Source organism: Periophthalmus magnuspinnatus, chromosome 8, assembly GCF_009829125.3.
Source record: "Periophthalmus magnuspinnatus isolate fPerMag1 chromosome 8, fPerMag1.2.pri, whole genome shotgun sequence".
Lineage (NCBI taxonomy): Eukaryota > Metazoa > Chordata > Actinopteri > Gobiiformes > Gobiidae > Periophthalmus > Periophthalmus magnuspinnatus.
Window position 1 is genome coordinate 19,031,493 of NC_047133.1, and position 27,489 is coordinate 19,058,981.

At 41.2% G+C, this 27,489-nt stretch overlaps 1 protein-coding gene across 1 annotated transcript in view; it reads left to right on the forward strand.

Annotated features, from left to right (window-relative positions):
- The window catches only part of LOC117374844 (xylosyltransferase 1-like), a 32,428-nt gene extending 5,944 nt beyond the window's left edge, over positions 1-26,484 (forward strand). The window contains exons 2-11 of the mRNA XM_033971041.2: positions 2,878-3,397; positions 6,651-6,823; positions 7,875-8,077; positions 9,642-9,722; positions 10,505-10,721; positions 12,117-12,293; positions 15,973-16,250; positions 22,690-22,885; positions 24,104-24,440; positions 25,936-26,484. Coding sequence (XP_033826932.2) covers positions 2,878-3,397; positions 6,651-6,823; positions 7,875-8,077; positions 9,642-9,722; positions 10,505-10,721; positions 12,117-12,293; positions 15,973-16,250; positions 22,690-22,885; positions 24,104-24,440; positions 25,936-26,258 — 2,505 coding nt within the window. The 3' untranslated portion in view covers positions 26,259-26,484. The remainder of the gene's footprint in view (positions 1-2,877; positions 3,398-6,650; positions 6,824-7,874; positions 8,078-9,641; positions 9,723-10,504; positions 10,722-12,116; positions 12,294-15,972; positions 16,251-22,689; positions 22,886-24,103; positions 24,441-25,935) is intronic.
- The last annotated feature ends 1,005 nt before the right edge of the window (positions 26,485-27,489 follow it).

The window sequence follows — 27,489 nt, forward strand, 5'->3', positions numbered from 1 at the left end:
GCCAGTCTGCTCCACCAGACTCCAAGACTCACTCACACCCCCCCCCCCCCCCCCCCCCCCCCACACACACACACACACACACACACACACCCCCACACACACCCCCACACACACACACACACACACACACACATATATATATATATATATATATATATATATATATATATATATATATATATATATATATATATATAAAATCTCTTTTTGAAAAATACAATGTTAAAGATTCTTGAATGCATTTTAAGATTCATTGTTGGATATGCGTAGCAGGCCTCACCTCCTCCTGTGGCGTGGAGGTGGCTCTGGCCTTTAGCTGTCTCCATGGAGCACAAAGACTTCTGGGAAAAATGCAGGTTGTACAGGAGAGAGGGAGGGATTACTCATTACAGCAGTTTTTTATGATGAATTTCTAAATAAAAAATGTAGTGGAAGTAATGAGGTAAATGAATTGTTAACGGTCCTATATTATGCTAAATCGACTTTTAACCATGTTCGAGCACAGTTACCTCATTAATAACATACCTGGAGTGTTTTATTACACTATATCTTTTTGGGTGGGTGGTCCACCACTTTCTTGTACCCATGGAGATGTTACCCTGGAGTGTTCTGCAGTATTACATTAACCTGATCTTGTAGGTAGGCATGTAGTCGACTAAAGAAATTCTTGTTGGACTAAAGACATGTCCTGCAGCTTGATTAGTCGATTAAAAGGCGTGGCAAAAGCTCTCAAAACTATAACGCATCTTCATGTATCTGACCCAAACTGGACTCCCAAGACTACACCTGCAGGAGTTCATGCAAAAACACCAATTTGAACAGAAAAGTACTAAGAAACAATGTATTTATATGTAAAATTGTAGATGTAACTCATGATTCATTCCCAAATCTTCAACAAAGTCACACGATAAATTCTCCTTTCTGCTGTTCTCACATATAGTAAGTCCTTATAATCTTAATAAAATTATTTGTCGACTAAGACTCCCTACAGTCCTGTTTGCGATTATTGTTACCAGTACTAGCCTCGTTTTTAGGATCACTCATTTTGGACTATTTTTCAAAGGCTTAGTTGCTTGTTTCTGTCTGAAAATCTGGCAACCCTTGATGTGATAATAAGATGAGGCCTCTGGATATACATTCTCCTGTTCATGTGTCTGTGAATCGGAGCTGAATTCTTTGATGGTGACGGTAGAGTTTTTAGTGCATTAGAGACATGCGCTGCCACCTGCTTCTCTCAAACCCATCATTATCTTAGCATCACTTTACGAGAACGTACTCAGCCGTTTGGAGAGCAAAGACGCTGCTAAATATGGAACATTCAGATTGGAAACGTTATTGTCTTCAGTCATATGCTAACATTTACGCAAACACAATTACTTGCTTTGAACATAAATAAAAAATATGAACAACATAAATAAAGATATGAACATTAATAACAGACCAAACAGGCACCTTCTTCCCCTGAGGTCAAGGCTGCTTAACAACAGGTTTGATTGACAGCGTTGCAAAGTGCCTGCTCCCTGCTAAACCAGCATTGCGGGCAGGAAGGGGTGTTCCCTTCATCAGCCTTACTCTGGATTGGCTCTTTGGTTGCTATGATACTCGTGGTCTGAATTCCAAATATGAAACGCCCTTATAACTGCTAGCCTCGATGAGCTTCATTTGACTGGAGAGGAATGCTTCCTTATACTGTGTATGGATGCACTATGTAACTTTTTCTTTTGCCTGTAATGTTCCATAGTATGGCATTAATAACTTATCTTACATTTTGTGTCAATCAAGGCCGCAGGATAGTATTACAAAATTTGTATAGATTTTTTTAATCAAATGATTTGAGATATATTAAAACAAAAAGTACATGCCATCATTTACAAGTCAAACTTTCAATAAATGTCAGATGGAACACAATTTCTTTTTGTCCATTTTTTGTACTACAATTTTTCTGCCCTACAAGTAGATTTGAGCTGTAGAGGGTTGAATTAAAAACTTCTACAAACTAACTACAAAAGTGTTTATTTATTGCAGGTCATATTTTTTAATTGTTTTATTTTTATTTTTATTTTTTACAGTTTAGGACAGTTTTTGGGGGATAATTCTACCTTATTGTTTTTGTGTCATAAATTAGTGTCAGTATTATTGTTTATCATATACATTTTCGTCATCGATATACACTGATAAACACTTCCAGTAAAGGTTTGGACATACTTTTTCATTAATGTTCCCATGAATATTTATATTATAGATTCTCACTAAATGCATCAAAACATATATTCTGTGGTCCAGGTTGTCAAGAGTTAGCGTGAGCTGTGCCTGTAACAGCAGCTCCTGTTGAGAACTACCAGTTTGTAATAAACACGTTTAAAGAGATCAAGACGTGTGCTTCTTACCTGTGAGTATGGGGCATTACAATATGAATGACACATATGAAATGTAGTAAACACAAAATAAAAAAAACAAAAAAAAAAACAAACTCAAAACTTTCTTTTGGTTTTAGAGTTTTTTAAAAATAGGCGCCCTGACAAGGCACAACTGTGAAGTGGGAACCATTTCAGGCATCTTCATCAAAAAGTTCACTGAAAGAGCCAGTTATTTGTAGCCCTGTTAACAAAGCAAAGAGTGGCTACTGTGAGGATTTGAATATAAAATATATGGATTTATGTAACATGTATTATATCTTGCATCACATATTTGCTGGCTTCTATGTGTACAAAATGTAGAAAGAAGTGAGTATAAAGAAAAAACAAAACAAAAAACAGAACAAGATGGTGTGTCCAAACTTTTAACTGGTAGTGTAAATACTTCACACTGTGGCCTATGTGGCAAACCAAGTGTTGCCTTTAGATATCCATAAAACTGACTTGTCTTTCTGCTCCTCAGGACTCGTACCACTCCCATCGACCAAAGGAGAAACTTCACTCCGAGAGTAACAACAACGAGAACTCAGTCCCCAAAGACTTCGACAGCGTGGACAGTAACAGCAACCTAGGCCCACGCTCGCCACCCAAAATCAAACCTGAGAAGGTGCAAAGCATGCTGGGAAAATCCAACAATGAAGTGCTCAAGTACCCAGTGGTCCAGCCTAAAGGAGGACATGACAAAAACTATGTCAAGAAATCTCCCAAGCTTACTACCCCAGCTACAAATGTGTCCACTAATGTTATGGTGAAGGGGGCAAAGAGGGAGGAGCAGGGATCCAAGATGGCGTCCAGCGTGGGACAGTTGGTGGGTCCAGGAGATAAGAAGGAGCCACAGTGTGAGATCAGTGGAAAAGAAGCAATTTCAGCGCTGTCTCGAGCCCGGAGCAGAGAATGCAGACAGCAGATAGTAGAAGTGTACTGCAAACACAAACAGAGGGCGCTAATGCCAGAGAGAGTGCCCCGGTACTGCCCTGTGGACGGTAAGAAACAAACAAAGGAATTTTGAGTTTTAAAAGCCAAATTGCATTTTAAAGATTACAGCTCAGCCCTGCAAAATGTTTTGCTGAAATGTTGAATAAGTCATGAATACGTTTTATGGTTCGTTCTGGAGAGGGGACTGGTCTCTAACCAATCAGAGTGAGAGTAGCTAGAGCGGAGCAGAACAAAATGATTAAAAAGCAGTTTTTTTGACAACTGAAGGATTTTGAACCAAAACAAAAGGTTATGAAAATGTCATAAATCTCGCCTTTGTTTCTGTAGGCCCTTGTTGGCCTCTGTTGGCCCCTGTTGACCCCTGTCAGCCAAACAGGAGCAGTTTGTTTTTATTTTGCACTTTATGGAAAAATGCTTTCTGGGCTGGAGGGGATGTTTTTGCTGCAGTACCAATGAACGGGCCACTAGTCCAATTTGCAACAGATCTAAGATAGCTAAACCTTATCCAGATTTGTTAATAGATCCATGCTTTTTCACCATTCAGAATGCATAAGATTTAGTTCAAAGTTGTAAATTGCTATGGCATAATTCTGAATCCCATGGGTAGGTACATATATGCAGACATCAGAAAATATTATTATTTTGGGGGACATAATTTTAACATGGGTAGAATTTATCCTTTGTTGCACTTCCCAGGGACCCTCCTCTAGATCCTGAGGTAGGACTTAAAAGAGTACGTTTGCCCATTCACAAATTTGTGTTTGTTTAATGGTTGTATTTAAAAACTATAGTGATTTGGGCTCTGAGAGGAGGCTGCTATTTTTAAAGCTGTAATTTGAGGTTTGGGTCCTCTGATATTTTCCGCGTCGTTAATGTAAAAGCAGGATTCAGGTCTGTCATGTGAACTGGTCCAACCATAGAAACAAATGACAGGCTTAAACCAGCGCAGAGACATCAGACACTCATCTTTATGGAACCGACTGTTAAGAATGGGTACCTCGACGATTCTTCCTATATTTTTAGTGGTTCATTTGGCATTCCTTTCAAACGGCTAAAATAACCACAAGTACAGGGTGAACAAATTTTTAAGCTAAATAAATGCTATACACTTAAAGGTGCTGTTTTTAAACGTTTTGAAGTGGTCCAAAGATTTTCCTCACTTCCCTAACACATTCCTTACTAGGGTTGTTGGGAATCCGATTTAATTCGAGTCAATTCTAAAAAAGTCACAGGACAGAAATGAACCTTTCCTGAATGAGCTTCATCTGAATCAGAACAAGTATAAGACACATAGACTAGTATATGCCCATAGACCACAATGGAACCTACTTGGGTATAAGAGTACATGGTAATATAAAAGATTAGACTTGATACTCAATACCAATTCCAATACCACGATGATAAAAACGTCTTTATTTAGACAGTAGAATAGTATTTTCTTTTATATTCCCATGTGGTCTTATATCTGTGTAAACCCCTCAGTGGTCCAGGTAGGTTCCATAGTGGTCCATGGGTGCACACCAGTCTTTGTGGTCTTATACTTGTTGTGATATAGCTCAAAATCATCCTAAACCTATTCATAAAAGGTTTATTTGTGTCCTGTGAATGTGACTTTCTTAGTATTGATATCCGCCCAAACAAGTATCTTCTTTCGATGCTAGTTTTAGTATTGATTAGTGTCAATACTAAAAAATCAATTTTTGTTGTAATAGGGGGAGTTCCCTTGGGTCTAGTCACTGTTATATTTCATGGCAAAGTACAATGTAATTGACAGAGAAATCTGTCTCTTGGCCCCGTCTGGGAGTGTGACATCATCACTTGAGAATCTGAAAACCACCAATACGATTAAGAGTAAAGCTAGTGTATTCATCTCGCCACTTGTTTCTCTGATTTATTCGTGAAAAAGGCTGAGTAAGACTGAATCGCCTTGGGAACCGCCCCGGGCCAGTCTGTGTAAGGATATGATTATAGGAGCCAACGGTACAGTATATGCACTTAGGAACGAACCACCCACTCAGCTAGGACTCGGAAGACCTGGGTTAGTCCTTACAAGAAACCTGGTGTTGTCTTCGTTTAGGACAGAGTTTGTCCATGTTGTGTCCTAGTTTAAACTAGAACTAAACCAGGACTAATTCGTATCTCGATAGTCTTGGTTTAATGTTGGTGTAGTCTTGGTGTAGATCTGCTTTGATCTTTGCTTTAGATCTTAGCTTTCATTACACCTCTGCTCCTGTCTGGACTCCTCTGATGACTCATTATCCTCCTCTCCAGACTTCCTTCCCATCCCCCTGCATCCCCCTGTATCCCTGTGTGTCAGATGCCTTCCCATCCTCTTAAATCCCACTTCAGATCAATGGACAAACACAACTGAGCTCAGTTGTGTTTGTCCATTGATCTGAAGGTTGGCAGTTTGAATTCTGCTCTCAACATAAAAAACCCAAAAACATTAATGGTTGAGCGGTAAGATCCACTGATCCACAGGTTGGCGGTGTGATTCCAACTCCCACAGATGAAAGCTGATGTGGTGTCCTTGGGCAAGACATTTAACCCCACCTGCTCCCCCAGTATATGTGTGGACTGATGTATCTGTGTGAATGGGTGAGTGGTTCCTTGATGTAAAGAGCTTTGATTGCCTTCAAGGAGGAAAAATGCTGTATAAAAATGTGACTATTTACCACAGTGTGTAACTGACGTCTGAAACGCACTGCAGCTCATTTAGTAGCATAACGGCAAGCGAAGCACCCACACAGGAAGTCTCCAGGCTCATTTCACCATGCCAAAGCACACTGGGTCACAGTTGAAGCCACTCAACCCAACCAATGCCCCGCACCCATGTTTCACGCTAAAGGCTCGTGCGGTGAAGTCAAAATACAAAGAAAATGTATAGAAGCTGAGGCCTTTTTAGAACTAGATCAATAATACAAGCCCACCAGACACAAAAGTCTTACCTCACCAGCCCACAGGGACAGTCAAGACGAATGTGTTCAGTTTTTGCTTGGATAGACCTGTTCTGTGGGTCTGCTCTAGACTTCGCCATAAAGAAACACAGAGGCGGCAGCTGCAGACGCTCCTCTCCGCTCGCTGATGTAGACGCACGGCTCTTGTTTGCTCTTGGGTTTTGTGTGTTTCAGGGAGATGGAGGCAAATTTCTCTATCTGGTGGTGTGGTTGGTGAGATATAGCGGGAGAACGGACCTGGTCACTAATAGAAATAAAATTCTCATCTTCAACCTCTCCCTCTTGCCTTCTCTCTTCTCCATCTTTCTCTCTTCTGTCTTTGTCTGTCTCTCCTTCTCTGCAGGTAAAGTGAGTGTAAACGTGCACTGGGAGGAGGGTGCGTCAGATGCCCTCCCGTCGGCTCCGGTCAGAATCGCCTTTGTTTTGGTGGTCCATGGCAGAGCATCTCGACAGTTCAATAGACTCTTTAAAGCCATCTACCACACCTCCCACTTCTACTACATCCATGTAGACCAGGTGGGCAGCAGGGGGCACTCTCACTAACAAAACTTTATGAGTCCAGATTAAAGCTAAAATATGGAACTTTCCTGGTGTGAGTGAAATGTTTCACAGTATGGCATTAAACTGATCCCTTATTGCATTTGCTCAGCCACACAGTTAAGTGTCTATTGTTTAAAAACACCATGAGGATGAGTGAATGGGATCACAATCTCAGATCTGACCTGTAACTTGGCCTGTATAGTGTCACCTGCTTGTTTTCCTGACGATATATAAGTTAATGCCATATTGTAGAATCTTCCAGGCAAAGCAAAGTTGCATAGTGTACTTTTACATCTGGGATACCTGATTTTCAGTTGGTGAAAGCAGGAAGTAGATATTTTTCATCTGTCAGACTTGGTCCTAGTGCTTAAATTTTGTCACATCACTAGTATTCACGTGCATGAATTCTTTATTCACTAGCATAGTTTTAGAACAGCTTTGTCAAACTGAGGCGTAGCAGAGATAGACCGACAGCCAGTCAGCTCCCATCTTGAAATGTCATATAGTGAGTCACATGGCTTAATCTTACAAGATGGCAATAGATCAATTGTTTTACAGTTGTGTGTGAAATTCTGAAATATCAATATATCATGATAGTAAATTTGGAGACACAGTATCAAATCTTGAGGGACCCTGTGATTGCTAGATTGCAGTGGTATAGTGTGCAGTGGTCTTGATTTTGTGATGAAGTACTGCCTTCACAAAAGACCTTAAGAGGACAACCAAAACGTTTCATGAGAATAGTGGGGGAAATGCAACTGTTAGTGAAATAATGACTTTTAGTTTCCATTAGCGCGGGCACTTTGGGTTTAGCCAGAATCAATTGAGAACTGGATAAAAGTCTAGCTTCTGAAATCTGATAAAAAGTAGGTTGTGTTAAATTGTTTAATGCCCCTTTATGTGGCTTGAAAACAGCTGTGTGGAACTTATTTATGAGATTAACAGTCCTATACAAAATCATGCAACCAGAATGACAAAGGCAGCACCTGTGGCAACTTCTCTCTCTCACTCACTCTCTCTCACTCAGAGGTCAGACTACCTCCACAGACAGATGCTGCTATTGGCCGATAAATACCCAAATGTCCGAGTGACGCCGTGGCGGATGGCAACCATTTGGGGCGGGGCCAGTCTGCTCACCATGTACCTGCGCAGTATGGATGACCTGCTCAAGATGACCGACTGGTCTTGGGATTTCTTCATCAACCTTAGCGCCGCAGACTACCCCATCAGGTGACTACAGTGATTAGATTTAAAGGAGCTCTAGAGCAGTGGTTTTCACTCTGTTCTACCAGAGGTACATGTACCACAAAGGGTTCTCATTATGTAGAACTATCTTAACCATGGTTTAATCTTGTTTTAGTCCTGGTTTAATCCTAAATTCGCCTGATATAATCCAGGTTTAGAGGTTATGAGGTTTAACATTGATAAAAATGAAAATACCAGCTCTGAGTAAAGGGTAAGATCGAAGAAGAGATGAGGGAGAAAGAGATAATTTGGTTTGCTACTATAGTAGTAGTAACAGCAGTAGTAGTGCTTTTCTCTCTTCTCCTCCTCCTCTTCTGTCTCCCTCCTTTGCCCCTGTCTCTTCTCCATTCTCTTCTCTCTTTCCTCTCCTCCATTTTTCTTCCCTCACCCTCCTCTCCCCTCTCTTTGTAATGCTCTCCCTCTCTTCTTCCCCTTCTCTCCTCTCTCCTCCGCTCTCCTCCTCCCATTGTTCTCTTTCACTCCCTCTTTCCTTCCCTCCCCCCTCTCCTCTCTTTTTCTCCTTAACCTCTCTCCCTCTCTTTCACCCATTCTCCTTTCTCCGCTCTTTGTAATGCTCTCCCTCTCTTCTTCCCCTTCTACCCTCTCTCTTGCTATTCCCCCTCTCTTCTCGTTCCCCTCTCCTCCTCTCTTTGTTCTCTCTCTCCCTCTCTGCTCCCCTCCTCCCTCTCCTCTCTTCCTCCCATTCTCCTCTCTCCTCGCTTTGTAATGCTCTCCCTCTCTTCTTCTGGTTCTCTCATCTCACCTTCTCCCCTCTCTTCCTAGCCCTCCTCTCCCCTCTCTCCCCTCCTTGTTCTCTCTCCTTTGCCCTCTCCTCTTTTCTTCCCCTTCTTTTCCTCTCTCCTTTCCTTTCCTCTCTCCTCTCTTCCTCTCTTCTCCCCCCTCTCCTCTCATTCTCTCTTGCACAGTGTGAGCCTGATACAGGGTGTATAGTTCTTGTCTGTAATCAGTGCTAATCGCGGCGTGTCTGCCTCTGCTTCCTGTATGCTCATTAGCTTGTTAGCTGCTTGTTAGCCATGCGCTAATGGCTCAAACGTGAGACAAAACAAATTCACTTCCCATTGTGTAACCAGTTCTCCCAGCCCTGACTAAATCTGGACTAAACCTGGACTAAACCTGGACTAAACCTGGACTAAACCTGGACTAAACCTGGACTAAACCTGGACTAAACCTGGACTAAACCTGGACTAAACCTGGACTAAACCTGGACTAAACCTGGACTAAACCTGGACTAAACCTGGATTAAGCCAGGACTAAGCCAGGACTGAACCAGACTAACACATCAGGAATTATATACCAGGACTACACTAGGAATGAACCAGGACCAAATCAGGACCAAATCAGGACTGAACCAGGACTAAACCAGACCATATATAAAAAAATATCTAAACCCGGATTATTAAACTGAGATCAAAGTGGACTAAAACCAGGTCTAGGTTTTAGTTTAATCAAAACTAAAACCTAAATTTGATTGAATTTTGTAATACTTTTTCATGGAACTACCCTGACTGATAAATCCTTTTCTCTTTAGGACCAATGAGCAGCTGGTGGGATTTCTGTCCAAATACAGAAACATGAACTTCATCAAATCCCATGGTCGTGACACTGCCCGGTAAGACACAAGCACTACTTATATGAGTAGTACTTCCAGCAAATCCAGGGCTCACTGTGATAAAGTCCTAAGTGAAAATGTCTCTCCTGGGACATAGACACTGGTGGATGTGAAGGAAGAGAGCCTGAGATAGGCTGGTGGTTCTGCTGCTGCGATGGAGATGGGGCAGAGGGGGGACAGAGATCGTGTTTAAATTAATGTGATTGTTTTAGGCAGGGGAATCCAAACTATGGCTTGTGGTCCAAATGCGTCCCTCGGTCTAATTTTAGGCCTTCACACCTGCTAATTTGGTCCAAATTATGATTTTACAGTAAATTTAGATAATTCAACTACTTCAACAGAAATAACATCACTATCTAAGCCTTAATAAAGGTTTCAGTAGCAGTGACTCACCTACCAGCACATTTCAGTATGCAGCTCTCTGTGAAAAACTCTGACAGCCCTGGTGAAGCGGTGAGGTAAAAGGATGTGATTGGCTGTGGGTACATGCACACTCAAAACCTGATTATTTAACAGATTTTCTTGTTTGTTTAACTGAAAAATAATCTGAATTCTATCTGATCATGGGTCCTTTTTCCAATTTGCATTTCCATAAAGGTCCAAACTCAGATAATAACATTTTGGTGTGCATGTGAACAAAGCCAGTGTCAGATAATTGGCAGGAAGGAGGAGGAGTACATTCCTCACCCCTGGTTCAGTTTATGAGATGGATTAGACATTACCATTTTAATCTCCTGTGGTCTCTTTGCACCAACATGTTTGTCATGTGTTTTTTGTTTCAGTTTTATTCGTAAACAGGGCCTGGATCGCTTGTTCTTCGAATGCGATACCCACATGTGGCGTTTGGGTGACCGTAAAATCCCAGAAGGCATTGCAGTGGATGGCGGCTCTGATTGGTTCCTTTTAAATAGACAGTTTGTGGATTATGTGGTGAATTCTGGCGATGCTCTTGTCACAAACATGAAGCGCTTCTATGGCTACACGCTCCTGCCCGCTGAGGTAAACAACACTATTAATCATGTTTTAGTGTCGATTTTTGTTAGCATGACAGAAATACCTTGAAAAACATGCAGGCTCTCCACAGATCTGACTTGTAACTTGCAATGGTGGCTTCACTTGTTTGTCTCCATAGAGATTTCATTTGATGCTGTACTATGGGACATTAAAAGTGCATGATGCAACTTTTCTGGTATCTTGCCATAAAGTGTTACAGATCATTTAAAACTAAACATTTAAAAAATCCTTCTTTGTTATAGGGTTGACAGAAGTATCAAAAATCAGATTCTAAATGATACTAAAACTAGTATTAAAACTAGATATTAATTTAAGCATCACATCTATCTAAAGAGTTTTTCATTTTTATCGTGGTATCAGAATTGTTTTTGAGTAATGAGTCAATTTCTTAGTATCAAAATCATGTTTGATAAAGTACACTGCTTCATTAACAGAGTTTAGTGTTTAGTGTTTGTGCTGACTGATGCAGGGTTGTGTAATGATGCAATTATCCAGTCAGTGTTTTGCTAATTATTGTGAATCCTCAGGTATTTGTTTATGCAATGCCTTTTATGGCTCAGTACTATTAAAAGGATCAAAGAGCTGTTCTGGTAAATGCCAAGAAAGTTTAAGACCTGTTTACATCTGTAGTTGGCTCTGAAAATACATTTACAAACTCAGAAACTATTTAATTTTCCTCATTTCTTAATTTATTATTTCTTAACTTCTATACTCCAAAATAGGGCTGTCTAAAAAGAAGTCAAAACTATTACGTATCCCTATGTATTTAACACGAACTGCATGGAAGCTCGTGCAAAAACAACAACAAAATGTGATTTATATAAAGAAAGATTAAACTTTTAAAATGTGTGTTTAATCTGCCTTTTTAGATAGAAATACTCACATCTTTCCAGGCAAAAAAGGCATATGGGATGAAAAAAAAACATAGAAATTAAATCGATATTTGTGCCATTTGTAAAGTTGCCATTAGGGCTGAACGATATGGTGATAAAAATTTTATCGTGATCTCATTCTTTTGACCATCTGCTATTTTGGTCAAATCTCCATACTGTGATCATCTGCTTTTTTGTTTAATGCAGCTCTGTGGTCAGAACAAACACTTTCCACCATCCTCTCCTTCTATTGGTCAAACTTCTCATGCTCCGAGTGAGTGACAGGTGGATTCAGCCAATGACAATGAAGCGTAAACATTTATAAACAGCAGATAGTTTCAGTTACCTGTTGAATACTGCATAAAAGATACTAAGAAACAAGAATCGTGATCAAATCGATATCGTGATCTGGCTCTTAGGACATTTATGGCATATCGCCCACCCCTAGTTGCAGTGTTTTCATTCTAAACACAGACATTTGACATTCTGTCTTTTCTGTCCTATGCAGTCGTTTTTCCACACGGTTTTGGAGAACAGCGCCCTCTGTCAAACGATGGTGGATAATAACCTACGCGTGACAAACTGGAACAGGAAGCTGGGCTGTAAATGTCAGTACAAACACATCGTGGACTGGTGCGGCTGTTCCCCCAACGACTTCAAACCCAGCGACCTGCCACGCTTCCAGGTGAGAGCGCTATTTTACAGAACATCTTAAACAATTAAATAACTATCCAAACATGTCACTATCGGCAGATGGAGGGCAAGGGTCTGTTTACATCAATGGTGAGATTTGCTCTTTTTGAAAGAACTATAACAATATATCCACACAGTGAACCTTATAACCCTTTAGACTACAAATGTGTGAGTAAGTTCTGGTGTCATGGTGGCTAAGCAGTTAGCACTCACTCCACAGCAAGAAGGTTCCAGGTTTGACTCCAAGGCTCAGGTCTGTGTAGAGCTTGCATGTTCTGCCTGTGTCTGGGTGCGTTTTCTCTATGCGGTTTCCCCCATCACAATGTGTCAAATCCTCCAGCTAAGATAGTCGTGACAAGCTCAAGATCTGGAAATTGGTCTGACAGGTTGTCTCAGAAACACAAATTGGATTAATAAAGTATACCTTAACTTAACCTTAACCTCCTTTCAACTGACAAGTGTGGCTTTGTGATTAAAGTAATGTCACTATGTTTTAATTAAATCAAAATTATAAATGAAAAACCATATGCCAAACAGGTGCTATGAAATCAAATTTTACAATTCCTGTTATATAGGGAAGAAACAAATACGGTCCTCATGTGAACTCCTTAAATCACAAAATCCAATCAGTTAAAGCCTTAATTTGAAGACCATTGCGATGTATTAGTTTAAGATTATATAAAATTTCTTATATCTCTCTATTCCTTCATGACCTTGTGTAGTCTTTCATTTTGAAAATACATGTATAACACTGAAAGAAGAATCCTTTTTATAGTAGATGTGAACTTTAAATAAACGCTCTGACTTTTGTGCAGTGTACAGTAATCACAGTGTGAGTCGCGTGGGGCCCTCTGGTTTGGGGGCGGAGCAAACAGGAATAACCCAGAATTCACAAATTAGCGGTGTAGTTTTTCCTGCTCCTACCCGAGCCCTCTCTGCGGTCTGCCCGGAAACAGCTGTACTCTTGTATTTTTAGACTTGGGCTGGCTTATCATTATCATAATGTAGGGCTACTGGGCAATTCACAAAAACTGCCACATTTACAGTGACAAAGAACTGGCTGAGGAGATGGTTGAAAGATAAATCACAATTAAATAGAAAGTGTAATGGTCACAATTGGCAAATCTTAAGGGTGCATTATGGAACTTTTTTGGAAGAGGGTCCAAACCACCTTGTCTCTGAGATGTTATTGCGTTGCTTGGAATGGTCCACTATGTAACTGCAGTGTTGTTGTCAGAACGTCAGCCTGTTTTAATGATGCAAAACAAATCTACCTGGTACCATTAAAGTTATCTAAAACTGTATTCATCTTATTGCAGAAATTGCCTTAGACACTGCCATCGTCATTCAGGTTGTGTTATTTTGCATGGGGCTGCCGAGTTTGACAGTAAATAAGTTCTATAGGGGCTACAGAGCCATTTTAAAGCCTCCAGAGAATCAGTACAGTGTTGACTTGTTGGTCACATAAACATTTAACATTTTACACAAATCAACCCACTTTATATGAGATTTTAGCAAAACTTTTCCTAAATTCTCCATTGAAATGAATGCGATTTCTGCTTAACTGGAAGTCCCACCACAAAGAAAACGCAGTAGTCGCATTTACGACAAAAGTGGGAGGGGCCGAATAAGGTCAATAGCATTAAAGAGTTTTATTTGAGCAAAATGCGTCTTGTCTTAGTACAGATATATTGTATAAGCAGCTCTTGAGGTTAAAGTGAGTCCAGTGTGTACTGTTTGCATGTAATTATAAAATGTTTTATTGCCAGAGAATCAGGATGTGTTAGCATGCTAGTTGTTCTTAGCATTACCATGAGGCAAAGTCCGCTTTGGTCTCCGACAGTTGTGAAAAGTGCTTATAAAGTCATCACCATGAATAAATAGGATGCTCTGAATATACAGTAATACAAAGCATAGCTAAAACATAAGTAAGCAGAAGACGTGTATTTCCATAGTGTTTTTTATTTGTGGGTTTTAGCTTCTTGTTAGATGCATTTATATTATAGTATGTTATATACATTTTGAGGAGCCTCTCTTTCAATTGCGATAATATTTAGTTTTAAATTGTTAATCGTTATGGCAACAGTCCTTATTTTTCATGATTCTGAAGACTGTCTGATACGTTCTCAGAGCTGTGGGTGAGATCAGGTCAGAGCTTAAATGATGAGTTGTGTGGATACTCCGTGTGGCCGGCAGATTACCATGCATGTACGTTAAAGTGGCTTTCCTTTGCTCTCTCTGTGATCATGTGACGTGTGGTCTGGACCACGGGCTTTGGTGGTTCAGTTCTGCGAAGGTGACGCGCTCAGAATAACTCCATCAGCCTCTGCCCAGTACTGTTCATTATGTTGGGGTTTCCTGGCCCACTGAGCAGGGACACACCTACTGTGATGTCACTTTAAGCCTGTGTGTGACCCAAAGTTTCAGCGGTGTGGAATATAACAAGGAATAGTATGTAATATTTTAACCAAATGAAGTCAAATTATGTGAAAATCTACTTTGAGCAGATTTTTGAATTTGTAACTCAATGGTTAGAGCACTCATGCACCCGCCGAAGTTAGAGGTTTGATTTCTACTTGCACCAATTTCTGTCATTGTGTCCTTTTTGTGGCAAGATACTTCACCTACCTTGCCTAGAATGAACAAAAGAGTCCGGCTGTAGACCTCCACCCAGAGCCCTCTCAGTATGAATGCACTGTGTGTGAGTGTTGTATTGTTGTATATTATAAAAAAGTACTAACTAATAACTTGTACTTTGAGAAGTATTTTTCATGTGTACTTTATACTTGAAGGCCCTATGCCTTGATTTTATGCCATGTATTTGAGCAAACTTTGTTGTATAAGAAGCTCTCTTCAGGTTAAAATAAGTCTGCTGTGTACTCTCTGCATGTAATTGTAAAGCATTTTATTGTCTGATATTTATGAAGTAAACTTTAGCCAGCTAGCTTTACTGTCACTGCGAAACTCTGCTCTGGTCTTTGAAAGTTGTGAAAAGCGTTTTGGTTCTCTCAAAAATCTGAACTTCTCACTCCATTCATTTTCTATGAGGATTTAGCCAGGACGTACTAAAATAAATCGATATTTAAATGTCAGGCAGAGGACAGCAAGTTACGCAGTTGGCAACAGTACAATACTAGTACAGATTTTTAACCATAACTGTACAAATACATTAGACATTTTCCACACTCTTTCCCCCGCTGTCAATAACAAGTGCAGTGTATTTTTGACAGATCTCCCACCTCTAATTCTAACCTTATGTTTGTGTTCTGTGTCATCTTGTAGTCGCCCCTTTAACTTTACTAGTGTTGTCATGATACTAAAATTTCCAACTTCATTTTGATACTAAGGAATTCACTCAATACTCAGGTTACAATACCATAATGAAGATAAAAATTGCTCCTTTTTTAATAATAGAATGTAATTTTCATATACAAAATAATAGTACTTTGTTGAGATCTTATATTCGTTCTGATAAAGCTCAAAATCATACTAACACTGTTCAGGAAAGCTCAAATTTTGTCCTGTTTATGTGTTTTAGTTTTTTACAGTATTGATACTTGCTCAAATGAGTATCTAGTTTCGATGTTAGTTTTAGTATTGATAAGTATCTGATTTTCATTACTTTTGTCATCCCTAAACTGTGCCTGATATCTCTCTGCTCTGTGTTGCAGTCTCCCCAGCAGTCCTCCCGTCCCGCCTTCTTCGCTCGTAAGTTTGAGGCAAGTGTGAGTCAGGAGGTGATAAACCAGCTGGATGAGTACCTGTTTGGGCCCTTACCTGTGGGGACTCGGGGACTCCACTCTTATTGGGAGAGTCTGTACGAGCAGGAGATCGATGGAGCGACCAGCCTCTCCGACTCTGCCCTCAGTCACTTCCACGCCTTTGCACGCATGGGTCTGACCAGGGCTGCGCAGTCACTACAGGGCCGGCCACATGACCACAGCTGCAGGTGAGAGGCTCTTAAGGCAGAATAAACATGTAGAATGTGTAGTGTATCTATATTATAGAACCAAAATAGATGATAAAGCTTGACATTTGTTGCCTGGGATCCAGAATACATGCTTATTCAATACTTTACATACTGAATCTCTGAGTTCAGATGTGTGTGACTGACAGGTGGATTAGCCATTCAGGGACACTCATAGTCCAAATCAAATATACCTCCTTATGGGGAAAATAGATAGGGAAAAATATCACAAAGGACTGAAAAACAGTGCGGATTTCGTTTCATATGTATCACTGGGAAAAAAATAATCTGATTGCTGTGGGCAATCAGCTATAGATTTAAGCATAAACAGCAAGATAACTTTGGACACATATCGCTGCACATCTGACTGGAGCAGAAGAGTTCGGGCCACAGCAGCAGTCAACAACTCTAAAGACACCATCCCCCTGCACAGGTTTTGGATGGGTTCGGCAAGCGGCTCCATGTGCAGGTTCGTGTGGAGAAAGCGTTGCCAGTGCGCAATGGTGCGGGTGGGTTGACTGTCCAGTCATCCATGCTTGGAGGTCCTGGCTCCAAAGTGGAGCAAAGATTCTTTATGTCTTGTTCTGAGCGGCTCATCTTTTAGCGGTTGGTTCTTTCACCAGAGCTGCTCTCTACTGGTTCAGGCGCTGGGTTTGGATCAAATCCAAGTGTAGCGCATTTCTCACACATATCGCCTGTAGGACTATAGCTATTAATGATTTGGAAGTTGAATTAATAATGTAAGATATTTTTAGGGTTAAGATTTGTTTTTCTGCAATATCACATTTCCTGGATTTCACAATGACCCAAAGCAACATATTTCCTCTGAGTGTATTCTTCATAATTCTTTGATTTCCTCTTCAGATAAATGCAGCATTTTGCAGTATTCTGTGCCCTCATGCCGTAAATCCCGGTGGTGAAGCCACTTCAGACGTAAATATTTTTGGGCGTTTCTTTGAAATGACGCTGTTTTTCTGCAGCAGCGTTTATCACCGGCTGCTCGTGCATTCGGCAGGAGCAGAGCTCTGTGCACAGGTTCATAAAATACCACCCACCCTCCGCCTTATGCACAGATATACACACAAATATAGACCCTTTTCACCGCAGTGTTAGTACAGAGGGCCATTGTCTCGTGTGTTTAATTTGAATTTTCCCGGGTTTCCTCCACCACCTCCAACTGAGTTAAGCCCCACCCCCTGAGCCATAAACCTTTGTGAATGAATTGGTGAATCTAAAAGGCCCTCCCTGAGTAACTCTGAGAGTTCTTCAGTTCAGTGTAGGAGTTGAAGTTTTCAGATTTTGTTCTTACTTACAAGAGTTATCGAGTCTCAGGAAAATACAGTTGAAACCAGAACTTTACATATACAATATAAAAAGACATACACTTTTTTCTCACTGTCTGACATGAAATCAGACTAAACCTTTCCTGTTTTAGGTCAGTTAGGATGACCAAAATTATTTATATTTGCTAAATGCCAGAATAACGAGAGAAGGAATTTTAAAGACGATTACTTTCTTCAGTTAGTCAGACGTGTACATACATTTCATTAGTATTTGGTATTATTGCTTTTAAACTGTACGACTTGGGGCAAACATTTTGGATATCCTTCCACAAGTTTCTCACAATAGTTGGCATGAATTTTGGCCCATTCCACCTGACAGAACTGGTGTAGCTGAGCCAAGTTTGTATGCTGCCTTGTTCACACATGCTATTTCAAGTCTGCCCATAAATTTTCAATAGTATTGTATTGACCACTCCAAAACATTGACTTTGTTATCCTTAAGCCACTTTGTAATCAGTTTGGCAGTATGCTTCAGGTCATTGTTCATTTGGAAGTCTCCCAAGCTTTGACTTCCTGGCTGATGTCTTGAGATGTTCTTTCCTCATGATGCCACCTATTTTGTGAAGTGCACCAGTCCCTTCTGCAGCAAAACAGCCCCACAACAAAATGCTGCCACCCCCGTATTTCATAGTTGGGATGGTGTTCTCAAGCTTCCAAACTCCCCCCTTTTTCCTCCAAATGTAACAATGCTCATTATGGTGAAAAAGTTCAGTTTTAGTTTGCGCAGACCACAGGACATGTCTCCCAAAATTAAGACTTTTTTAAGTTTCTTTTGGAGTAATGGCTTCTTCCTGGCACAGTGGCCTTTCAGCACATGTCTGTACAGTTCTTGTTTCTCTGTGGATAAGGACACCAGCTTCAGCTAGTGTCTTGCAATTCTCACTCCATTCATTCTCTTTGAGGATTTAGCTGGGACTTACTAAAATAAATAAATATTTTTGGGGGTTGATATGCACATTTCGGACCAAAGCACCAAAGTTAATCTCAAAGGCACAGAACCCCTCTCCTTCCTGAGCGGTCTGATGGCTGGACACTCACATGGTGTTTATGTTTGCATATAATTGTTTGAACAGATGAATGTGTCACCTTCAGGCATCTGGAAATTACACCCAAGGATGAACCAGACTTGGGCAAGCCCACGATTCTCTTTCTGATATCTTGGCTGATTTCTTTTGACTTTGCTTCTCTGTGTAACATCATGGGAATGTGTTTCAGGTGTGACTTCAAATACACCCACAGGCGTGTCTCTAATTAAGTCAAATGTTGCCAATAAACCAGAATCAGAAGCTTTCAAAGGCATGACATCATCATCTGGGTTTTCCCAGATGATGATGTCATACCATGATGGCATTTAGCAAATAAAAATAATTTTGGTAATCCTAACTGACCTAAAACAGGAAAGGTTTAGTCTGATTTCATGCCCGATATTGAGCAAAAAGTGTGTATTTTTATATAATGTATGTAAATGTCTGGTTTCAACTGAAAATGTTTTTATTGTCATTTATTTCTATTCTATATATTTTTTCATTCTTAAACATAGAACATTTCTAACAAATTTTTTTTATCTAGATACTTTTCAATTTCAAATCAATGTGATCTCACCTAAGATTAACAGAGTTTAAGTGCTTCATTCATTGATACTGAAGAATTCCATGATGTTTTTCAGCCCCCTGTGAGATTTTTTTTAATTAATTTTTTTTTCTATACGGTGGATAAAGCATGTTCCAGATTGGCTAATCCAACCCCATCTGAACTCAGGGAGATTCACTATTCACTAAAGTATCGTGTCTAAAGTGTGTATTCAGGATCCCACACAACTAGATATAAGTTATAATAATTACCTTAAAAAGTAAAAAAAATAAATTATAAATTTAATATAAATCTGAATTTTTTTAATTAAAATTCAAAAGGAGATACCTATTTTCCAAATGTTGTACGCTATAGTCTACTGTACAGCATCTTTGTAATGAACAGAATAAGCCGTAATAGAATGGATAGGAAAACAGTATAGACATATAAAATATAGTTTACTGAAGTCCATAGTGTAAGTTTGGAGGTGGTAAATATAAGCTCTTCAGTTTTAGTTTGCGCAGACCACAGGACATGTCTCCCAAAATTAAGACTTTTTTAAGTTTCTTTTGGAGTAATGGCTTCTTCCTGGCACAGTGGCCTTTCAGCACATGTCTGTACAGTTCTTGTTTCTCTGTGGATAAGGACACCAGCTTCAGCTAGTGTCTTGCAATTCTCACTCCATTCATTCTCTTTGAGGATTTAGCTGGGACTTACTAAAATAAATAAATATTTTTGGGGGTTGATATGCACATTTCGGACCAAAGCACCAAAGTTAATCTCAAAGGCACAGAACCCCTCTCCTTCCTGAGCGGTCTGATGGCTGGACACTCACATGGTGTTTATGTTTGCATATAATTGTTTGAACAGATGAATGTGTCACCTTCAGGCATCTGGAAATTACACCCAAGGATGAACCAGACTTGGGCAAGCCCACGATTCTCTTTCTGATATCTTGGCTGATTTCTAAATATAAGCTCTTAATATCTGACCTTACCTGTTCTGTGGGGAATAAGTCTGATGACTGTTACAGCGATGAGGTCATGGTGATCCAACGGTTTCTTTAAGATAAAATCCTGTTTTTATTTATGATAAAACTGTTCTGTTTTTAAATTACTACACTGTTTTTATATGTGGTGTGGGACATTAGATTAGATTAGACACTCATGTCTCAGATAAACCAGGACTAAACCGGGGCTAAACCGGGGCTAAACCGGGGCTAAACCGGGACTAAACTGGCGCTAAACCAGGGCTAAACCAGGGCTAAACCAGGGCTAAACCAGCGCCAAACCGGGACTAAACCGGGGCTAAACCAGGGCTAAACCAGGGCTAAACCAGGGCTAAACCAGGACTAAACCAGGGCTAAACCAGGGCTAAACCAGGGCTAAACCAGGACTAAACCAGGGCTAAACCAGCACTAAACTGGGATCAAGGCTGGACCAAACTAAGACTGAATCCAAACTAAACAAAGACTAAAAGTAATAATTATTGGATATTTGCAGTGGTGCTAAGCTGTTTTTGTACACACAACAGCCCAAAACTAAACCAGCACTAAACCAGTCTTACCTGATGAATTAGAGGAACTGTATGTAAGATTTTGATTGTAAATTTCATAAACTGACCCCAGATACAAGGTAAACATGTTCAGTATGTTTTATTAGCTTTTACTAATAAAAATTCTAATGCTGATTTATTCTCGACTACAAAAACGTTGGTCATAATGGGCAAGCTGTTTCTGATTGGGTAATCGAAGACGATTACCCAATCAGAAAGCAGAATGAGCCTCACATGAGTCTCATTTGCGTTGCCAGTGCTCAGTGCTGAAATCCAGTTGGTTTACACCTAAAAGCACTCTTATTCTCAGCCCCACTACCTAATCCACAGCACCTGCAGCCAATCATTAATCAATGCTAGTGCTGGTCAGTGATTCTGGAGGTTCTGAGCTTTCACATGAGACATGGCCTGTCCATATACTGAGAAAAAGAAAAACTTCTATGTGTCCTCTATCTCAAGGTTAAGGCACTGGCAACTTAGGATTAGTTATTGTAATATCTTTCAAACAGTAAGAGTGCAGGCTGCATAGAGTCCCTTAAACCCTTTCTGGTCTATACCCTGATTCATCCCTACCCTCCAGCCCCTCCTCCGGCTGTTTGTCAAAGTTTTCTGTCCAAATCAAATATAAAGATAAGGCCTTCTTGTCCCGGGCACAATCCAAGCTCAGTGCTGCTGAGACTTGGTTTTTCCAGATGGGGTAGGGTGGGGATTTGGGTGGGTTTTGGCACGGGTGGGTGGTTATGCTGCAGGACAAGGAAGCGCTTGTGGAGGGGTTCAGATGGGGGCTGGTGTAGCTGACGGGGGGCAGTTTTATGGAGGAGTTTAAAAAGAGTAGTGTGTTCCTCTCCCTACAACCAAAGCTGCAGTTAACAGGGATTTTCAAGGATGTTAATGTAAATGTAATGTGGCAAAAACAGGACTGAACCAGGAGTTAACAGGAAAAGGGCCAAACCATGAAAGAAGTAGGACTTAACTAGATGTAAACTAGGACCAAACCAGATCTGAACCAGGACTATTAGGGCTAATCAGAATTTTACAGGACTAAAATGGGGATAAATCATGTGGACTAAATGGGGACTAAACCAGGATCACACTTGTCTTAATGGTAGTCTTCGTTTTGTCCTGTTATAGATCTGGTCTAGTCCTGTGTAATCCAGTGTGAAGACACCCTAAACCAGCGTTAAGCTTGGACTGAACCAGGGCTGAACCAGAACTAAACAAGGACTATATCAGAACTAATTGACGAAAATGGACAAAACCTGGACTAAACGAGTCTCAGGTGGTTTCACACATGTGAGTGTCTCTGTGGACTGATCCCTGTGCACACTAAATTTAGTACTGTTTGCTTTACTTTTGGGTCGATCAACTTTATCTTATTTAGATTAAAGATAAAGATTTGTCAAATCTGATAAAACATCTGAATTGAGTATCAAGGCCTGCAGTGTGAACGTACCATAGCGCCCAGAGCCAGAGGCCATTTCCAGCACTTGTCTCTATAGGCTTTGTGAACTGTTTGAAACTCTCCAGCCCACTCCTCCACAGGATTCAGGCCTCTGCTGAGATGAAGGGAAATAGTTAAGGAAGCCTGACAGTCAATGCTCAGGGCAACAGAAAGTGCCCTGTGTCTGACTGTTAGTTTGTGTTTTAGGTAGAATTTAACCAGGACTAGAGCAGGACTGAACCAAGGTCAAACTGGGACTGAACCAGGGCTGAACCAGAACTAACTCACAACTGAACTGGTGCTAAAACAGGACTAAACCAGTGCTGAACCAGGGCTAAACTAGATTTAAATAAGGACTAACTAGGAGTAGACTCAACCAGGACTTAAATACTAGGACTAAAGAACTCTAAAGAAGGACTAAAGCAAGGCTGAAACAAGTCTAAACTAGGGTTGAAGTAGACTAAACCTGTAAATAAAAACAATCCCACACATTTTTTCTTGTTATTTGTTCCAGGTACGCGTCAGTGAACCATCCTGTATCAGTGCACCTGTACTTCCTGTCTGATCAGTTCCAGGGGTATTTGGTCCGGACCCAGGCCCTGAACCGAGGATCAGCCCAAACAGAGACTCTGGAGACATGGGTGTCATCCAAGGACCATTACACTGTCCCCAACCCTGCACCTAATGTCAACAGACTGCAGCATGTACAGGTAATACTGCTACTGCTGCTAGTGCTACTGCTACTACCGTCTTCAACCCATCGCCTTTTATTGTTTTAAAAATGCAATATTCATCAAAAACAATATATTAAAATGTTTTGTTTTTGACACTCAGTGTAATGTGCACAGTATGTACACTACTCTGAAACTACTGCGCATCGTATCAGGTTTGTGAAATTGTAGTGTTTTGGACAGGATCGTACTGACAATCATAAAGAAGGTTCGAGTGCCAGAGAGAGATGGCTAGATTGCTCAAACATGCATAGATGACCCTCTTTGAAGGTCCTATATTACGCAAAATAGACTCTTGTAAGCTTTAAGCTATGTTATAATGTTGTTACCTCATCAAAAACTTACCTGGAGTAGTTTTGTTTCATTCACACATGTTTGAGTAATATGGGAGAAAGATGGAGCATGAGATTGACAAGCGGATCGGTGCAGCGTCAGCAGTGATGCAGCCCCTGTATCGGACTGTTGTGGTGAAGAAGGAGCTGAGTCAAAAGCCAAAGCTCTTGATTTACCGCTCAATCTACGTTCCTACCCTCACCTATGGTCATGAGGTTTGGGTAATGACCGAAAAAAGGGCTTGAAATGAGTTTCCTCCACAGGGTGGCTGGGCGATCCCTTAGAGATAGGGTGAGGAGCTCAGTCACACGGGAGGAGCTCGGAGTAGAGCCGCTGCTCCTCCACATTGAGAGGAGCCTGCTGAGGTGGCTTCTGGACGCCTCCCTGGGAAGGTGTTCCTGGCATGTCCCAAAGAGAGGAGGCCCTGGATAAGCGGAAGAAAATGGATGGATAGATGTTTAAGTAATCCTTTATTAATAGTCTGTGTACATCTCCAAAAGCTCAAAATGCTCTGTTCCACCGTGTGATGTCATAAAATGGTATGTATTCAAATTGACTACTGGTCTGGTCTCTAGTCACCTTCTATATTTTGTATAGAAGAAATTTGAAATTCCAGGGCTGAAATTATCCAAATGTTTCTTGTAAAGGTGTATGGAGTTTTAAAAGGCTGTGGGCTACAGGGTTTACAGGATTTGTGTGTTAAACATGTGTGAATGAACCAAAACATGACTCCAGGTGTGTTTGTGATGAAGAAACAACATTATAACATAGATCAGAAAATACCATGGTATTTTTGGTCATGGTTATCATACACTGGGCATTTTATACTATCCCATTTGTGACTCTGGTATCCCTCTGTCCCAGGTGGGCACAGACTGGGACCCAAAGGAGCGTCTCTTCAGAAACTGGGGCTCTGTGATTGGTCCAGAGGATGAGCCTGTCGCCGTGCAGCGTTGGACCCGCTCTCAGTCCAACCTCACAGCCACTGTCGTATGGATTGACCCCACCAATGTAATTGCCGCCACCTACGACATCCTGGTGGACGCGGGGTCAGAGGTCACGCACTACCGTCCACCCCTCACTGCCCCCCTCAGGCCGGGAGTGTGGACGCTCCGGGTACTGCACCACTGGAGCCCACTGGGTCAAACGCGCTTCATTGTGACCCCACTGGAGTTCCACAAACAGCAACCCATCCAGAGAGGTAAGAGGGGAAAGGGCTGTGTTAAACTAGTTTAATCCCAGTATAGTCCCAGTATAGTCCCAGTATAGTCCCAGTATAGTCCCAGTATAGTCCCAGTATAGTCTCAGTATAGTCTCAGTATAGTCCCAGTATAGTCTCAGTATAGTCTCAGTATAGTCCCAGTGTTGCAGGCGAACAGTCTCTGAGCCCCTGAACCATATATTTGAAAAAAGCCTTTGTCACCATTTGATGGCCCCAGTGAGGAGTGAAACTATTTTTTTTAATGCTACTGTTGGCCACCATACTACATCTCTGTTTCTATTATATTTGCTGTCAGCTCTAACTGTGAGAGAGTTGTTCAGAAAGTGTTCCATAAACTCATCACGTGTTTAGCTCTTAAACCTACCACAATATTGAACGCAGCACCTGTTTCTGTTGTTCCTCAGCTGTCCCTGTCCATCACCCGGTCACCTCTGTTTAATATAGACCCTGAATACACGACGCTTAATCCCACATAACGATGCCTGGTGTCACATTACATCAAAACATTCTCCTGTATCTCTCTGTGTCCCAGTCCTCTATAGTCCTGTGTGTCAGATGTCCTCCCGTCCTGGTATATCCCTCTAGTCTTTAACTAAGATGGGGGTAGGTCCAATGTCTTTAGTTAAGTTAAATATCATAGCTAAATAAATATAGCACAAATTCACAATGGGGTAGTGTTTAGACTTTGGTCTCTGGTCTCCGATCTCCGGTCCCATTTTTGGTGCAGTCTTTGGTCCCATCTTTGGCCCGGTCTCTGATCTCTGGTCCAGTCTTTGGTTTGGTCTCTGGCCTGTTCTTTGGTCCGGTCTCTGGTCAATTGTCTGGTCCCTGGTCTCTGGTCTCTAGTCTCTAGTCCGGTCTCTCGTCTATAAGTGAATATGTTAAATGATGCTCAGTTACAGTGGTGTCTAAATGAAGGTGTATAAATAGAGTTGTGACAGACATCGGACCCTCGATAGATGTGAGGAAATGTAAAGACATTGCATGACTCTTAAGTCTTATGCCTTTGCTGTGACTGCACCCGGTCCAGCAGCATTTTGTTGTGATGTGACACTCTGAGCAGAGCTCTGCTGTACTGTTCTGTCACCGCCTTTGGAGCTGCACATGCCACCTATTTATTCAATAAGGGACAACGCAGTGGGCTTTGCTGTCTGGCATAAATAAACTGCCAACGGACTGCACAGTGAGCTCCTCTCATCACTGTTTTGAATTATACGCAATACTTGAGGCCATGGGACCGGAGCTGCACTGCATGTATTCTCAGCACAGTGTTTTTTATTTTTCACTTTGTCGTCAGTAGCCGCAGCTGCCCTGGGGTAGAATGTTGGAAGTAAGATGGCCAGTCTGTGTCAGTACTGTGAGCTTGTGTGATTGTAAATGAATGTTTTTAGACGCGCATTTTTTAGTGCCATAAATGTGTCCTGTACATGTGTTTCTCATCTCTGACATCTGTAATTCTCCCTCTCGCGTGCAGAGGACGCTCTTCGGCTGCATGGCGGGCCCCTGAGGAACTCTTACATGGAGCAGAGCTTTCATGGGCTGAACCCAGTGTTACGTCTGCCCGTGAGCCTGGGTGCGGTGGAGGAGGCAGAGGCTAACGCTGGCCTGACGGGGGCGCCGCTACGTCGCTGGATCGACTCTCTGCTACAGAGCCACTGGGGGGCAGCAGACGTGTGTTCGTTGGGACCTAGCGCCTGTCCTGTTATGCAGCGCTGTCACATGACCTCCTGGAGCTCCAATAGTCCTGACCCCAAATCTGAACTGACCCTGCCCTCACAGAGTGGACGCATTAGGTAGCAGGGATCAGGTAGCTCTGATCAGGTAGCACTGATCAGGCAGCGCAGATCAGGCATCGTAAATCTGACAGCACAGATCCGGTAGCAAACGGGAAGTGGCCACAGGAAACGGACTGAGCCACAGGAAGTCACTTTAGGTGGCACATCGCAGAAGGACCAAAAAGTGTTTAATGAGACCAAGACACTAGAGACTCAGGAGACTGAGTCTGGACTCATGTTTGAGATAAACCTGGGTTTAATAAAACTCTGTATAGCTAGAGTCATTCATTGGACTGAAATGAAGGAAGGCTGACATCCTTTAAGTGTCAATTTATTTATTCAAAGAGGAAATTGACTCTGAGCTGTTTGTGTTAAAGCCTCAGACTGTACTAAAGACTTACAGACTGTAGATCCATCGTTAAACCTGCAGAGAGGCTCGTGTGTTCAGTCAGGAGCTCATGTTTACAACAGAATTAGATTAAATTTATTTTATTAGACCTGAGGCCTGTGGCCTGCAGTGTTTCAAATAAACATATTTATTAGAGATTTTCAGGTCAGTGAATGACAAAACTCACCAAAAGTCTTGAATGGGAGCCAGTTAGAGATTCCATCTTTATTTTTAAGTGATCAGGTTTTTAATGAATCAATACTAAATAGGGAAAAGTCTGCATCACTAATAAAAGCTGTGTAAAGAGCTGTGTAAAGAGGGTTTCAGAAGCTGTGGAGAGGGACGAGATTCTGTTTGTTTGTTTTGTGCCAAAGTCTAAAGTTTATTTATATAAAAAGTGTTTAGTTTTTAGTCAGTGACTAATGATGATCTCACATGAGATGGCCTTAGTTTTAAAGGCTTTGAAAGAGGCTGAGGAAATGTTCATAAGTGAATGAGCTTAGGGCCAAATAGACGTTTATTTTTATTATATAACAGCTTCTCATTGGCACAAACAAACAGGCCACTCTGTGCTGACCAGACTATATGTGTCTGTACAGTCAATCTGTGATACCGATGTAAAGTGAGCTAATGACCACAGTAGCTGCTGCCTCTGAGTTTAAACAGTGAGAATCTGAAACATGTTTTATTTATTACAAGGAAAAAGTAACTTATTTGTGGATTTTTGGACACCTGGTGCAGATTAATTATTATATTCAGCTGTAATTTATAATTCATTCTCACTTCACTGCCATTAAGTGGACTAAAGAATGTCTTTTGATAAGCTTTTATATTGAAGACACTTTCATTAACTGAAAAATACATT